General features: G+C 40.2%; 1 protein-coding gene across 1 annotated transcript; it reads left to right on the top strand.

The window, feature by feature from the left end:
• Positions 1 to 1,511: 1,511 nt before the first annotated feature.
• On the top strand, positions 1,512 to 2,306 carry LOC115719880 (early nodulin-like protein 20). Its single transcript, XM_030649059.2, has 2 exons — positions 1,512 to 1,758; positions 1,859 to 2,306. The coding sequence occupies exons 1-2, from the start codon at positions 1,578 to 1,580 to the stop codon at positions 2,212 to 2,214; spliced, it is 537 nt and encodes a 178-aa protein (XP_030504919.2). The 5' UTR covers positions 1,512 to 1,577; the 3' UTR covers positions 2,215 to 2,306.
• Positions 2,307 to 17,921: the final 15,615 nt, after the last annotated feature.

Below are 17,921 nucleotides of genomic sequence, written 5' to 3'. Positions count from 1 at the left end.
TTAAAAATAAATGGGTCCAAGATTTGTGTGTGTGTTGTACTTAAAACTAAGTTTAAATATTATTGGACCTATTTTTTTGAAACATTTACAAAATTATGATTTTTCTCCACTACATATAAGTATATTAGATACAATTTTTTTTTGGTTGGACTTTAGGCACAAATTTATCACACCTTAACTTAGGGTCGAACCTGACTTGATATTGTCCCCCTACCATTTATTTCTTGGCTCCGTCCTTGATTAGTACCCCTAGTAATTATAGTAATAATTACACTACTTAATAATTACACAATTACTTAACTATCAAAAATAAACCGGAGTCAATGTAATATTTATCAACATAAGTTTTAGAAAATTTGAATTCATTTTGAAATAGTGCAATTTATATAAAGATGAACTGATGTTTCTCTTTTAATTTTATTTATCAATTGCTTAAGGAGCCAAATTTAGTGATAATATTTAGCATATACTCTATTGCATTTTACAAATTATTTAGTGCATATAAATCCTATGAGATGGTTTTCACATGAACCTCAATGGCTCAATGTCATGACTCATGAGTTATGAGTGTCTTACGAGCTAAATGAAAACAAATAAAAACTGAAATTGAAAGGGAAATTTGATTTTTTATGCTTACATTTGGTTAAAAATTTTTTTCTAAACAAATAATAACTAATATTTGTAAAATATGACAATTTTTATGATATCCCTAAAATACCCCTATTTACATCACCCCATTTACACCATCGGACCACCCATCGGGCTACCCATCGGACCATCCATCGGGCCACCCCATCGGGCCACCCCATCGGGCCACCATCGGACCACCCATCGGGCCACCTATCGGACCCATCGGACTACCATCGGACCAAATCTGCTACCAATTTTTTTTTTTATGTTTTTGTGCATACAAAAGTAGCATCAGGTGACCATCGGACCACCATCGGACTACCATCGGACCCCATCGGACTACCAATTTTTTTTTTTTTATGTTTTTGCACTAAAAAAAAGTATGGAAAATTTGAGAGGGGTATTTTTGGATTTTAGATAAAGTGGTCATATATTTTCAATGATGATATGTATTAGTTTAGAAATAAAATATTAGGTATATGTAAGTATAGAAAATCAAATTTCCCAATTGAAATTGAAATGTTGACCAGACAACGGCAAGATCAACTACTCTGTTCACGTAAGGCATAACGGCCTCTACATGTTTAAATGTGGCCAAATCTTTTAGTACATTACATAACTCTTTATAATTAATAAGAAATAAATTTCACTAAAAACAAAATTAAGTACCAAAAGCATTTACAATTAACATCTACTCCACTGTTACTGCCAAAGTTTATTATGCAGTTATTCCTTCAAATTAGTTGTACTTAATAGCAAGAAAATAATGTTCAAACTAAAAATTTAAAAGTACACTCACCCATGCTAATTGTGTGAATTTATATTATTACTTACTAAATGTTAACCACGTAGCCTTCAAAGATTTATATATGTAGAACAAAATATAAACCCCATTGAACTAGCCTCAACATATTTTAGTTTTTTTTTATATTTAGAACAAAAATATTATGAGGAGTTTGAGAAATGGAGTTGTGAAAGTATTGGTAATACTACTTGTTAACCTTTTATCCACAGAATGCAGAAATCCAATTCTCCACAGGGTCGGAGGAGGACGATTTTCTTGGAACCCAAACATCAACTTTACAAATTGGTCAATCCATGAGCAATTCTACGTTGGTGATTGGCTTTGTAAGTTCTGTAGTTTTCTAATATTAATTCTTATAACATATGATGACACTATATCATTTGGGCAATTTTTTCCAAATTTGAATTTTTATTTTTTAAACAGATTTTGGATTCGACAAGCTAATTTATAATGTTTTGGAGGTGAACAAAACAAACTATGAGAAATGTGAGGACAAAGATTTCTTAACAAATGTAACAAGAGGCGGTCGCGATGTGTTCAACCTCACCGATGCCAAGGTTTTCTACTTTCTTAGTGGTAGAGGTTTCTGCTTTAAGGGAATGAAAGTGGCTGTTCTTGTCAAGGATTTTTCTGAAGATCAATCACTAGAACCTCCTCACAATAATCAACATGGTGATCATGATCTTCTTTTCACCAACAATGTCTTCTCTTCTTATCATTATGTTTCACACATCATTATCTTCCTTGCTATTTTTGTTTTTCAATGCTTTCACATGTAATAGCTAATTCTAATTTATTATCACTTTACACTTTTGGAAGTAGTCTTTTTATGTAACAAACAAAAGTATATTTTGAATTTCTTTTTGCAAAATAGTGTTTCTTTTCTTATTAAGACTATTTTATAATGAAATGTTTAATATTAGCTTTTTTGTTTTGTTTTTTTTTTTTTTTTTTTTTTTTTTGATAAATTAAGAATGTCAAAAACTAATGTGTTGCTTGTATCTTGTTAGAGCATCCATTTTATATCTTGATCGTGTTTTTAATATGAAGGATGTCTCAAATGATTTGTTATCTGCATTGATAGCAGAATTTGATGGTTAATAAAGTTTGATTTTCCATTCAAAAAACCAAATATAATTAAAAACCGTGTAGGGTGCTTTGCACCAAAAATGACCTGAAAATTTTTCTACCCAATTTTTTCATGCAATTTTTCAACCCTAACATGTTTCTAAAATAATTTTACAAGTAAAAAAAACATAACATGCAAAAAATTTTTACCTAGAAATAATAAAAAATTCAACAAAAATTGAAACATTTACAACTTTTCATAATTATGCAAAACAAAATACAATACTAACCAAAACTAAGGTTCTGAGGCCAGTTATTGGGAATACATACTTAACGAATTACTTTATTTTTCGTGTAACATTTAACAAAAAAATTAATTTCCTATAACATCTTTTTCACATATTCCGTATCGAATATACTTCCAGAGATGTTGCACAGCAGAAAAAGGCTCATCCCGTTCAGTGATCTAACTCTTGTTCCTTTCTCTCACAGACTATGATCAATCATTAAACCTGAATCTTTAGAAAACTAAGAATACAACTTTAATCTCTTCACAGTCTTCCACAAAGATCTAGATGTTGTAATAGAATTGTGTGGAAAAGTGTTACAACAACACTTGTGGTTCAATATATATACATATATATGTATATAGAGAGAGAGAGAGAGAGAGAGAGAGAGAGAGAGAGAGAGAGAGAGAGAGAGAGAGAGAGAGAGAGAGAGAGAGAGAGAGAGAGAGAGAAAGAGCAGTTTTTCAAGATTTTTGCTTGAAAATAAATATCTGTAATGATATCTGTTGACCGAGGTTTTCGGCAACTAATAAAATATTATAAGTTTATAGAGCGGTGAGAAAACTAGAGAAGGATTTTTACGTGGTTGGGGCGTTAATGAGCCTTAGTCCACGAGTCTATCTTATTTATGGATGTACTTAATACAGAATGTATTTGGTGAATGTTTCACTCTTATAAATACAGAGAATGTTCTTGGTGAGTATTTACTCTTCTTGCTCTTATGCAGCCCAAGATTCTTGATCCCATTTAATGAGCTTTGAGGGGGTATTTATAGTGTTTTTGGTGGGGTGATCCCCAGAACTATCGTACAAGTGTATCTGTAAGTGTCCATAAAGTTGGGCATTCCCAATGAATATACCATGAGTAATGCATGGTCAAATCCCTAGGTGTTGTAGGGCTTTTATGTGGAGTGTCCTTATTGTCTTTTGACTGATGTGACTCTTCACTGTGTAGCCGTTGTAATACCCGGTAAAAATATACATATATTTTAAATTTTATTTGTTATACAATTTGTGTGAGAATAAATATTCATTTATTTCTACTAATAGTTAATAGAGACTATTGCTTAGAATAGTATTGATAGATTTCTAAACATAGTTGAAATTATAGTAAGTGTCAAGGTAAAATTATGGTGTTTTTACGAATTAGGATAATTACTCAATTAAAGCCCAATATGAAAGTCTATTAGAGTTTTATAGATTATTTAGTGGGTTTAATCTATTGTATGAAGTGCATTAAATAACATTATAATGGAATTAATGTCACAAAAATTCGTAAGTTTTGATAAATTCGCAGGATTAAAAACTGTTTTACTAAAATGATCATATCTAGAGTTTTAGAGCTCCGATTGAGTTGATTCCAGTGGCGTTGGAAAGATAATTCAAAGATCTATAAATTTTGTAGAAATAGTTATATCATAATTCGGAATTTTTCTAGGTGAAAACTGAGCCTAAAGTTACGAAATAAAGGGCTTACTTTTAAAATTTAAAAATTTAGATATTTGTTGATTTAATAATATTTTAGCATTTTATTATATATTATTATTTTTAGTTAACCTAAACCTATCAGAATACGATATCTCATAATCTTTTTATCAAACCCTAAACTATCATAGTTTTATTTTTACTCTCCAAACCAATTAGTCAAAGCCTCATTCTTCTTCATGTTTGCTCCTCTCAAACCTTCCACAATTCTTCTTATTTTCTACCTTCATTCTTAAAGTTTTGGATTTATAATCAAGGCTTGCGGGCTTGAGACATCAAATAGAAATTTGTGAAGAGGTATGAAATATTTTCTTGCTCAATAATGCTAAATGTTATCTAGGGATCGGACCTATTATATTTTTCGTTTTCAGAAAAAAACAAGTTTCAGTAAAGTGACGATATCTCTCTTGATATTGATCCGTTTTTAGAGATTTTTATATCGTTAGAAAGCTTATTCGATTTCCCATAAGTTTTATGAAGAAACTTTTTGTTAATTTGAAGTCATACTATGTCAAAAAGTTAGTTTTATTCAATATCATGTGATTCGTTTCTTGAATCTTGTTCTTGCAAAACTGTTTTGGTAAAATTATAATATCTCTTTGAATATAATTCCAATTTCAAAGATTTTGGTATCATTGGAAAGGGAATTTAATTTCCTAAAACTTTGATGAAGATGTTATCTTCTAGTTCTGAACCATTCAATGTCAAAAGTTTGTATTTTTGCTAAGTTGTGTAATTCGTTACTCCATATTCTTTCTCAGAAATAGTTTCAGTAAAACAATCATAACTCCCTCAGTTTTAATCCATTTTTAATGATCTTTATATCATTGGAAAGATAATGAAATTTTCTATAATTTTTATGAAGACAACTTTCACTGAATTAGTATATTTGTTGGTCAAAAATAGTGATCTTTCTGCTGTACTGTAAGAGTACGAATTTTAATGTTAGGGCCTTGAACCATGTGTTGTTATAGGTAGTAGTGACGAGATAACAAGTCTTAAGCAGTGGGATTCGAGGATCTTGTCCTCAACAAGAAAATTTATTGAGGTGCTTGGAGTAGCAAGAAGGTGTTCTTAACAACTGAGGTAAGAAGAGTGGACATCTGTGCACAGGGTGTATGTTGAAACATACAACTGTATTATGGGTTTGTATTTACATGTTTTATTCTATGGTAGATTGTTGTTTTATGCTAATGTTATTAGTGTGTGATAGTGATAAGGCTTTTGACTGTTTGTGTGAGGATAGCACTTATAGGATAGGTTTTCTGCTGCTGGTGTGAGCATAGCACTGCAGGATATATTTTTGGCTGCTTGTATGGGTTTACTTGTAGGTTATCCTATCATGGGTGAGTACAACTTGTGATAAGGGATTGCCCTATTGGATGCCGAGTGTGAGAACAGCACAAGGCAGGGAAAGTTACACTTCATGTCTGATCAACATGAGTGGGAGTAGATTATCGTATGTGAGGACAATGTGCGATAAGATACTATGTGTTATGTGTGTGAGTATAACATGCATTAAGATTACATTGTGATGTGATGTTATATTGTATTTGAGAATAGTATGTGATATGATATGTTGGTATATGTATGCAAGTATGGTATGAATTGATTTGATGTTGTGATATTGTTATACTTATGACTATGTTATCTGGTTGGGGGGGTTATGTCCTACATAGCTCTTCTTACTGGGCGTTAGCTCACGGGTACTCTGTGTGCAGGTAAAGGCAAAACTATATAGTGAGGGTGGCGAGCTCGAGGCGTGGATTACATGTTAGGGGATTGTCACGATGTTTTGGTTTAAAAATATTTCATTTAAGATTATGATTCGAATAGTTTTTGTAAAGCTTTATATTTTAAGGTTATGAATAAATAAATGTTTTGTTTTAAAAATAATGAGATCTCATGCTTAGTTATTTTTCATTAAAGAAGTCTTTTATTGTCTTTATCTTAAATGGTTTTAAACGGACTAGCTAGTGTGACGTCTCGGGAAATCGGGGCGTTACAGCCGTCGATAGACTTAAATGATCATTACTTCGTAGCTGCTGGTTGGAGGTTGTGCCGTCAGACTTTATTGCGTGTATCAGTCCCAACACGCTTCCTCCCATGCGGCATTAAATGCGACTTGATTGCTCAGGGGAAACCTGACACCCCGCGGAGATGCCTTAACGTTACTTGGGCATCCGGGAGCATATGGGGTTCCATATGCCTTCTCCGGGAGACATGTCCCGGATGCTGCTTCATTGCATAAAGACTTAGCGAATAATTTGGATTATAAGTTGCTTGATCCGCGTGTCCTTGTCTGGTTGGTCCACATATATTGGGCAAAATCAGGGGCAACAATATCCTATTGGTAGGGTTTATGTCTTGAAAAATCTGTAAAGATATTTTTGATTATAAATAGTAGTTGAATAATTTGATATATGTTTGAATCTTGAATTATTAATGTTTTATATTTAATAATTTATATATAAATATTTGAATTTTTTTTATTCATATATGAGATATGACTTGTCTTGTACAGAGAATTAAGATCATTGGCTATGAATAACATAATTAGCAACATATTAAAGTTATAGAATCTTGAATTAATAATTGTTAGTACGGTTCATTGATGCCTGTTATCTGGTGCAAGAAATCTCGATTCGGATCGCTAATGTAGATAGACATCATGTTGAAGGTATTGTATATAATAGAGATTATATATGATAAGGACTGATAAGTAATTAAGCTATCTTTATCAAACTAGATGTTTACTATAAAGACCTAATTCATATCACAGAGATGATCAATTAGTAGATCGACATAAATCATGAGTAATCATGAACTCTTGTTCTTGTCATTGGTTTCTTTGATTCACTCGTTAAAATTTCTCAGAAAAGATGATTCTTAAAATTTTTGTTTTGGGTGTGAAGGAATATGAAGAAATAAGGTCATAACGGCTACTGCACATGTGTCCTCAAATAGAATCTTTGTTGTCTAAAATCAATGATTGTGTAATGAATTTATTAGAATATTCTTTCCTTTTTTATTTGCTTTTTATTTGCAATGTGTCATGGCCATATAGGCCTTTTTAAAACCCTTGTACCTTCCTTATGAGGCTATATAATGAATGAAATGCACCAGCTACCTTTGAGCTGATTTTTTACATAAATCTTTTTCCTAAAATATTTACTTGGTATCACAGCCACAAAGGCCAATGTCATCGCCATGTCGACAAGAAATGATCACACCCCTTTAGCCGCCTCTGCTACTCAAGGCAAAGCTCAATTTGTAGCAACTAAGCAGAGCTCTGTCTCTACCTCAAGCATCCAACCAATACCAATATATCCCTTCAGGAGCACCCTCAGCCAACCTTTTGTTGTAAATTTGGATAGAAACAACTTCACCTTCTAGCGCGTAATGGTGTTAACCATTATTTGAGGGCATCGACTCGATGGATTCCTAAATGGAACAAAGTTGTGTCCCCCTAAGTTCATCCATCTGACTATCTCAACTAGTGATGGTACTACATCATCTAAACTCTATCCAAACCCGGATTATGAAGCTTGGATCATCAACGACAAGCTTCTTATGGGCTAGTTATACGGCTCAATGATTGAATCCATTGCATCAGAAGTAATGGGATGCACATCTACCTTTAGTCCTTGGCGTGCACTCGAAACACTCTACAAAGCTTACTCAAAGGCAAAAGTTGATGATACCCACACCTGGCTACAAACAACTCACAAGAAAAATATGACGATGGATGCCTACCTTCGTCAAATACGCACATGGATAGATACTCTTGCAATAGCAGGTGACCCCTACCCTAAATCTCACTTACTTGCTAATGTCTTAAATGGTCTTGGTCTAGAATATCTCACCATTGTGGTTTAGCTTGAGGTTCACTGACCTGGCTAGAATTTCAAGACAAACTGCTCAGCTTTGACAATCAATTGGAGAGGTTGAGTACTCACAACTCCAACACTAAGTTACTGAAATATGTTGTAGCTCCGTCAGCTAATCTTGCACATAAAACTTTATCACAGCAAAATCCTCCAAAATGATAGCAAAATCACCCTTCCAATGGTCATGGCACATGTCATGGAGGCTATCATGGTGGTAATAGATCTCGTGGAAGGGGTGGTAGAACATGCAACAACAGTGGTGGTCACCCAACCTATCAAGTTTGCGAGAAAGTAGTCATTCAATAGTAGTGTGTTACAGTCGCTATAATGAATCCTTCATGGTAAGTGACCCTTGCAACAAACAGAACACGCAACCTCAATCTAGTTCTAGCAATCCCATTGCCTTTGTCACAGCTCCATAGGTTATTGACCATGAGGTTTAGTTTGCAGATAGTAGAGCTAGCAATCACCTCATTACAGATCCCAACCAATTGACTCAACACACTCTGTATGGTGGTAAGGAGAGATTGATTATTGGAGATGGTAACTCATTATTAATAACTTATATTGGAGCTTGATCTTTACCTTCTCTATCTCAAATTCCTATCTTAAAAGATCTTTTGCATGTACCTCATATTGCAAAAAACTTAGTGTATCCAAGCTCACTGCAGAATTTCACTCTGATTTTTGCTATGTGAAGGACAAGACCACAGGGAAAATGATACTCTAAGGAGCTCTTAGAGATGGCCTCTATTAGCTTCAACTACCATCCTCACCTTTTGTGTCTTCTTTTCAATTTGTTATTAACTCGTCTGTTGTGTCTCAATGTTATGCTAGTGAGTTTAATGTAAATTGATTTGTGATCGATGAGTCTTTAAATTCAATAAATGGGGTTTGGCATAGACGACTAGGTCACCCCTCAACTAGAGTCTTGAAACATGTTCTAGTTTCAACAAATGTGAGAGTCCTAGTTAATGAACAAGTTCCTTTTTGTGATGCATGTCAAATGGGAAAATTGCATGCTTTTCCTTTTATTCTTTCCACTAGCAAAGCCATAAAAGTCCTAGAACTCATACATACGGGCCTTTGGGGTCTTGACTCCAATCATGTCTAACACCAATTATAAAAAATTATATACACTTCTTAGACGACTATAGCATATACACATGGTTTTCCCACTTAAAGACAAGTTTGAAGCTTTGACAGCTTTTTCTCAGTTTAAAAATCTTGCGAAAAATCAATTTGAAACTAAAATAAAAGTCTTAAGATCAGATTGGGGGTGAGTATGTTGCATTTGGCAAAGTTTTCCAAGATAGTGGGATCATTTTTCAGCACTCAAGTCCCATTACCTCGGCAAAAAATGAATGTGTTGAACGCAAACATTGACATATAGTTGATATATGGCTCACATTGCTTGCACTGGCTGGTATGCCATGAAATTTAACAAATAAATTTTCTAACTTATAAATTCATCATGACTCCAGTACTATAGATTCATAATTACACTTATGATTTCATGGAACACTCTGTTGGGATTTTATGTCCTAAATAAAACTCATTTCAATATAATCAGATTTACTAATTAATAAAAGATCAAAAATTATTTTATGTTGCATGGTTCACATGATTACTTTCATGATTATATGTTTATTATATAAATCTATTAAATCCTGAACATTTAATTATTCACAATTACAGTGATGTTATCATAGTAGAAAGTAATTGTGATTATATGCTTCAAAGTCATTAGTCTCATGATTTATCAGTGCACTCGATTTATACTGACGTGATAATTAGCGATAAATTTTACTTACACAAGTATAAGTAGAATGTCCTTTTCAGGGTATTAGCAAAGTTTACTAGTATTTGATGTATTGGGTATATACCAGACTAGACCGATATTGACAATGGAAAAGATATCATAAACTTACTGTTATATCTTTCTAAGTCAATATCACTTAGCTGATCTTAGGTCAACAGATTTTAATTCTGAGATGGTTAGGTTCTATCTTAAATATATTATTTGTGTTCTTTAACTTGTTCGTCAAAGCTGACTTAATAGATCAACCCAATACTTACATCTTGGGAACATGGTAGTGTAATTGAGTGAGAGCGCTAATCATAGATATGGAATCTATAGCTTCCATAACAATTAGAAGTTGTTGCTCCAAAATTCGTCCAAAATACGTGGACCAGTCGAGAGGGGACACGTGGATCAGATAACTTGGAAAGATTTGCTAAGTCTTTTTATGCCACCAGGAAGCGCTATTAGCATGGGTCCCGGAGGAGACACCCGGAGTACAAGGTATTCCAGGAAGCTAGTATAGCACGAAGGCTCTCCGGGATGTGTCAGGTCTCTCCCGAGAAATCAAGTCGCATTTAATGCTGCATGGGAGGAAGCGTGTTGGGACTGTAACACGCAATAAAGTCTGACGGCACAACCCCCGAACAGCAGCGCTACAGTAATGATCATTTAAGTCTAGCGACGGCTACTCTGCGAAGAGTCACGTCAATCACAAGACAAAAAGGACATTCTCCATAAAAATCCTACAGCACCTAGGGATTTGACCATGCATCACCCATGGTATATTCATCGGAAATGCCCAACTTTATGGATACTTACAGACACATGTGTAAGAACAATTCTAGGGATTACCCCACCAAAACACTATAAATACCCCCTCAAAGCTCATTTAATGGGGTCGAGAATCTTGGTTGCAAAAGAGCAAGAAGAGAAAAAACTCACCAAGAACATTCTCTGTATTTAAGAGAAAAACATTCTCTCAAGTGTAGAATCTGTATTAAATACATCCATTAATAGCAGTGGCTCGTGGACTAAGGCTCATTAACGCCCCAACCACGTAAAAAGTCTTCATCTCACTTTCTTACAGCTCCTATTATAATTATATTTTAATAGTTGCCGAAAACCTCGGTCAACATTTTGGTGCTTTCATTGAGAGCTGAGGAAAGCTGCTTCACAACAAGCATTTAACTTCACGACAATGGTGGAGACAAGAGCTACACGTCATCCTCGCCCTCTAGAAGACGCTCAAGATCCCAATGAGGAAGATGTAGCCTCAAGGGCAGCAGAGGAGTCCGAGGAAGAAGAAGAAGAAATAGTTCCCGATGAAAACTACGAGGAACACCTCGACGAGTATGCCTATGACGGAGGAAGCTACTCGGAGCTGGTGCTCCTTAGACAAAAAGCTATCGATCATGAAGCTGAGATCGAAGCTCAGAAAGCGCAAAATCAAAAAATGCAGGAAGTGATGCTAGCCATGCAGAAAGCCATGGAGGCAGCTGGTATTCACGTGCATCCCAAGGCGATGGCCGCTGGACTCGACGGGGAGCCAGCAACGTCTTCGCCTAATTCCCAGCAGCAAAGGCCTAGGGAACCTAGCCCTATAAGGCACCCTGCTGAGGAAAACCAAACAAAAAACCCTACTTCTGCCCCTGGTCAAAAGAAAAAGGCACAGGATCCGGGAAAGGTCCGCTCGGATTTCCCTAAAGGGAAAGGTCCGCAGAGGGGCAAGCCCCAAAGAGGGAGTCTTGGCCCTCAGGATCGAGGGGACCGGAAAAGCGTTTCCGTGCACCAGGAACCAGGGGGTCGAGGAAGAAGAGGACAGAGATGTCCACCCATTGATCTGAGAAATCAAATCAATGGGAATCAAGGTGACCTCCGGGATCACCTTGACCAAAAAGATACAGGCCCGTAGTCTCCTCGGGTACTGTAAACGAAGGGATTATGGCAGAACTTGCCATACTTCGAAAAGATATTGCTCGAGTCTCCCGGAGGCAGAAGGGAGATGACTCCGACTCGGACAGTGAGGATCGGGAGCCTTGTGCCAAACATATCCTGGAGGCGGAGCTCCCTAAAAACTTCAAAATGCCCGAAATGGCAGCATATACTGGGAACTCCGACCCCAGTGATCACTTGTCACGGTTCAACCGGGTCATGACAGTCATGCGGGTCAGCAATGACGCCAAATGCTTATGCTTCCCCCTCACTCTGAGCGGATCGGCAGAGGAATGGTTCAAGAAATTGGAACCAGGATCGGTGGGTTGTTGGAACAAACTCCAAACCAACTTCCGGAGACAAGCTTTGTCGCCGCCAGAAGGTCAACTTGGAGGTTAGTGCCTTGACCAACATCAAGCAACTGCCCACCGAGACCTTGAAGAATTACATCAAGAGGTTCCGAGAGGAAGCCTCGAAGACCAAGAAGGTCGACGACGGACAACAGCTTGCGCTTCTCCAAGCAGGAATCCGCACTGGGACTCCCTTCTGGAACGAATTACAACAAGAAGGCGCTGCTAGCCTTCAGGACTTCCAGAAGCGAGTCCAAAAATATATTAACCTCGAAGAAGCCCAGATCGTGGCTTACGGAGGCTATTATCCCACCGGGATAGCGGGATACATGCCAGGAGTATCGCCCTCGGGTATTGTCCCGACCGCGACCCCTCCGGTAAGTGGCATACAGTTCTCTGCTACTCCGGATACGCCTGTGGCCAAGCTTTGGCCCCGGCATCTTCCCATTACGGCAACCCGTCCGGGGTGAATGGACGGACCCCTTCACAGGCTGCCCCGACTGCTAGCTTAACAGGCCCTACCCAGGGGTCGAGGAGCAAAAGGTCCTCCAAGGGCAGCACCCGAACGGGAGAGAAGCGCCAAAAGAAGGGGTACACACCCCAATACACCCAGTACACAGAGCTCACGGACTCTCAGGAACGTGTATATTTTGCCACAAGGCAGAATACGCACTACCGGAGACCTCAGCCATTGTACAAAGACAGCTCCCGGAGAGATCCGAGTAAAAGGTGCGAGTACCACAACGACATTGGTCACAGCACCAATGAGTGTAAAAATCTCAAAGACGAGATTGAGAATTTGATCCGTTTGGGCCACCTCTATGAGTGGATCAAAAATAGGTTGCCCCACCTTAATCCAGGGGCGGTGTGGCGGGGGTATGCCTCCGGAACACCGGGGGTACAGCGGGAGTATTGCCTCCACCGCTCCCGCAGTGACACCCAAAGCATATACCGGACTACCGCCCCGGCCTAATGGACGGGTAGCCATGATCTCCGGAGGTCCCCATATCGGAGGAAACACTCGCAAGGAGCGAAAGAGATATGCCGAGGCCGCAAGACACAGTGAGGTGTGGGAGGTCACTCAACTCCCGGCTCAAAGGCCTCGGCTAATGGACCAACCCATAACGTTCACGGAAGAAGACGCCAAGGCGGTGCGTTTTCCTCATCACGACCCGCTGGTCATAGAGACCCCCATCGCAAATAAGGTGGTGGCTAGGGTCCTGATTGACAACGGGAGTTCCGTGAACTTGCTCTTCAAAGAAGCCTTCACTGCGATAGGGTTGACCGACCGGGACCTCTCGCCTAGTGGATCGCAGCTCACAGGGTTTAACGGGACGACGCTAATCCCGATGGGAAAAGTCAGGCTCCCGGTTACCCTGTGCCCAGATACCCTCCAAAGCACATTCAAGTATTGCACCTTCGTGGTGGTAGACTGTCCAACAGCCTACAACGCAATCTTAGGTCGACCGGCCCTCGTCGACTTTGGTGCAATAACCTCAATCCGACATCTATGCCTAAAATTCCCTACCCAGGAAGCCGGAGTCGGAACGGTGAGGGGAAATCAAGGAGAGGCCAGGCAATGTTACAATGTTGCCACCCACTTGCCAGTACTCATGGTCCGGGGGCCCCCTGAGATAGAGAAGGCTGAAGAGGACGAGTTGGATCCTCGCATAGGGTCCGAAAGGGTCGTAGAACCAATAGAGGACGTCGAAGAAATACCAGTGTGCGACGACGACTCCACCAAAGTACTCCGGATAGGGAGAAGCCTGGATCCGGAGGAAAAAGATAAAATAATAAAAACACTGAAGGGCGCCATCGATATTTTCGCATGGCGCCAAGAAGACATGACCGGCATCAGCCCTCATGTCATCACCCATGTACTCAATGTCAACCCGGACATGCCCCCTGTCCAGCAAAAGAGACGCCCACTCGACTCGGTGAAAGCCGAGGCCTTAGAGAAAGAGGTGGATAAACTTTTGTCCAATGGCATGATCCGCGATGTATACTATCCGGAATGGCTGGCCAATCCGGTCCTGGTGCCCAAGCCGAACGGGACCTGGCGGGTTTGTATAGATTTCACGGCATCTAAACAAAGCCCGCCCAAAGGATCGCTTTCCGCCGCCCAGATCGACTCGTATGGTAGACGCCACGTCCGGATTTAAGCCGCTCGTCTTTCATGGATGCCTATGCCGGGTACAACCAAATAAAAATGCATACGGCGGACTGTGAGTGCACTAGCTTCGTGACCAGATAAGGGGGTATACTGTTACCTAGTCATGCCTTTCGGACTGAAAAACGCCGGAGCAACCTATCAAAGAATGGTTAACCGGATGTTTAAAAGCCTCCTGGGACAAAACATGGAGGTATATGTAGACGACATGCTCGTCAAATCCAAAGCATGCAACAGCCATGCAAACGACTTAGAGGAATGTTTCGAAGTCGTCCGGAGATACGGCATGAAGCTCAATCCGAAAAAATGCACCTTCGGGGTCAAGTCGGGAAAATTCCTGGGCTTCATAGTCAGCCAAAGGGGGATCGAGGCGAACCCGGAGAAAATCCAAGCTCTCCTGGACATGCCATCCCCCAAGAAACATAAGGACGTGCAGAGTTTGACCGGAAAGGTAGCCGCACTGAGCCGCTTTATCTCACGGTCCACGGACAAGTGCATACCCTTCTTCAATAAACTGAAGAAATGCCAAAAGTTCGAATGGACAGATGAATGCGAGGAGGCATTCAAAAGGTTAAAAGACCACATGGCCAAACCTCCTATCCTATCAAAACCCGTCCTTGGAGAAGACTTGTTCCTTTACTTGGCCGTCTCCGAGCATGCGGTCGATCTTGCACCGGTCGGGAGGAAGAAAAATTCAGCACCCCGTGTACTATGTTAGTAAGCGCATGGTAGGGGCCGAGACAAGGTACCGGTTATTGAAAAATTAGTATTACGCCTCCCGATGGCATCAAGGAAGTTGAGACCATACTTCCAAGCCCATCCGATCGTAATCTTGACCAATCATCCACTCCGCAAGTTCTCCGAAGCCTGAAGCATCCGGAAGGCTCCTCAAGTGGGCGATGGAGCTGAGTCAGTTCGACTTACATTACGTGCCCCGGATTTCCATAAAAGGCCAAGCCTTGGCGGACTTCATCACCGAATGTAATGAAGCCGAGGCGACAGCCAATACACCGGAGCCACCCATCCCCACTTGGAGAGTATTTGTGGATGGAGCTTCTAATGAGAACGGTTCAGAAGCCGGAGTGGCTATGATATCACCTACTGGATTGCGGCTCCAGGCAGCACTCCGATTCAACTTCACAGCTTCGAATAATGAAGTCGAATATGAGGCCCTGATAGCAGGGCTAAAATTGGCTAAAGCTGTAGGAGCCAAGAGGGTGGAAGTCTACAGCGATTCTCAGCTGGTCGTAAACCAAGTTTCCGGAGAATACCAAACTCGCGGCGAAAGGATGGCCGCGTACGTAACAATAGTCCGAGAACTACTCCACGAATTCACGGACTATAAAATAGAAAGAATCCCCCGAGAAAAGAACGTTCACGCGGACTGTCTGGCTAAGTTAGCCTCGGACAGCGAAATCGAAGAGCTGGGGGTAGTACCAGTGGAACGCTTGGCAGAGCCAAGCATCAAAATAAAAGAGACCACACAAACGGTTGGGCAAGAACCCAGCTGGATGGTCCCCATCATAAAGTACATAACCACGGGTGAGTTGCCCCAAGAGAGGGCACCGTCTCGAAAGATTCGCATCGTGGCTCATCGTTATGTAATGATGGATCAAATTCTCTACCGGAGAGGACTCAGCATGCCTTATTTAAGGTGTGTATCGGACCCTGAAGCTAGACAAATCATGCTGGAGGTCCATGAAGGGTTCTGTGGAGATCATACGGGAGGACCCAGCCTCTCAAAGAAAATATTGAGGCAGGGGTACTTCTGGCCAACAATGAAAAAAGATTGTATAGACTATGTCCAAAAGTGTGACTCGTGCCAAAGGTACGCGAACATACCGAGAGCTCCTCCAAATGAGATCACTTTGATGACCAGCCCCTGGCCCTTCGCGGTCTGGGGAATAGATCTCATCGGGTCTCTACCTACGGGAAAAGGAGGGGTAAAGTATGCAATAGTAGCAGTAGACTACTTCACCAAGTGGACAGAGGCTGAGCCTATGAAGACAATAACTGCTAAGAAGGCGTTGGACTTTGTTGTCAAAAACATAGTGTGTCGATACGGCTTGCCTCACAAGATAGTCTCAGACAATGGAAAGCAATTTGATTGCGAGGAATTTACTGAGTTTTGCAACCAACACGGAGTGGTAAAAAGCTTCTCCGCGGTAGCCCGGCCTCAAACAAACGGCCGGGCGGAAGCGATCAATAAAATCCTAAAGGTCACCTTGAAAAAGAAGCCGCCGTCCGTAAAAATAACCGGCCTAAAGAATTGCCAAGGGTATTGTGGGCCTACCGGACGACCCCCAGAACCACAACCGGTCACTCGCCGTTCTCAATGGCGTACGGTTGTGAAGCAATGGTCCCGGTGGAAACATTATTCCCATCCCACAGGAGGACGACTTATGATCCGGCCACCAATCGGGCCCTGCTCCAAGAGGCTCTGGATCAAGTCGAAGAACTCCGGGATGAGTCCCAAATACGGATGGCTGCTTATCAAAAGAAGGTGACCAAGTATTTTAACTCCAAGGTTAAAAATAGAAAATTCGCTATTGGGGATATGGTCCTAAGAAGGGTTTTCCCAGCCACCCAAGAACCGGAGTGGGGGTACTTGGACCAAATTGGGAAGGACCATATGAAATCGAGGACGAAATCGGTTACGGCACTTACAAACCGAAAAGAATGGACGGAACTACCGTCCCAAGAGCCCGGAATGCCGATCACCTCAGAAAATATTACCAGTAGCGAATTAAACTTAGATTTTGTTCAAAGGGTTTGTACCGTCCAAATGTATGCCTCCTCTATATTAAATAAACTGAGTGCCTTAAAAACAAAGTTTCTATGCCACTCGTGGGGGTACTAGGGTATACCGCACGGACAAACAAAAACAAACTAAGTAAAATATCCCGACCCAAAGGGCGAGGTCAATCTAAGTAAAAATATCCTGACCCAAAGGGCAGGTCAATCTAAGTAAAATATCCTGACCCAAAGGGCAGGTCAAAAAATATGCGCAAAAATAAAGAGCATAAGTATAAAAATCCTGAGCCAAAGGACAGGTTAAAATACCTAAGTGTGACAAATAAAGATCGCATATATATAAGAAAAAAAATATCCTAGCCCAAAGGGTAGGTCATACACATGTAAATGGCCCGGGGACAGGCCTTAAGATATAATTGTCTCCCTTCAAATAAAAGCCGCCGCCTATATGTAAATTGTTCTAAGGCGGCGGCAAATATGTACAAACAAAAAAAGAGTTATAAGAAGAACGGGTAGAATGCGGGTCAATAATACGGCGGCTCGGTCGGCCGCGGAGGAAGACGAGGTCCAATCCGTGCCTCAAGCGCAGCATCAAGCTTCTTCTTCTTTTCCCGAAATCTGGCAATCATTTCCTCGGGTTTGGGATAAAAAGTAAGCTTGATACTCTGATCATTGGTGGCCCAAGCCATGTAGACACCATCATCAAAGCGCTTCGGGCACCGGGCGCAGGAAACAGGAGAAAGGAGC

This window comes from Cannabis sativa, chromosome 2, assembly GCF_029168945.1.
Source record: "Cannabis sativa cultivar Pink pepper isolate KNU-18-1 chromosome 2, ASM2916894v1, whole genome shotgun sequence".
In the NCBI taxonomy this organism is placed as follows: Eukaryota; Viridiplantae; Streptophyta; class Magnoliopsida; order Rosales; family Cannabaceae; genus Cannabis; species Cannabis sativa.
This window is presented reverse-complemented; position numbering and strand designations above follow the sequence as displayed.

What these genes read in the sequence shown, in the direction of transcription:
- LOC115719880 (XM_030649059.2), top strand. Translation starts at nt 1,578, where the DNA reads ATGAGGAGTTTGAGAAATGGAGTTGTGAAAGTATTGGTAATACTACTT. An exon ending in CTACGTTGGTGATTGGCTTT is followed by an intron (nt 1,759 to 1,858) that starts GTAAGTTCTGTA and finishes TTTTTTAAACAG; the next exon opens with ATTTTGGATTCGACAAGCTA.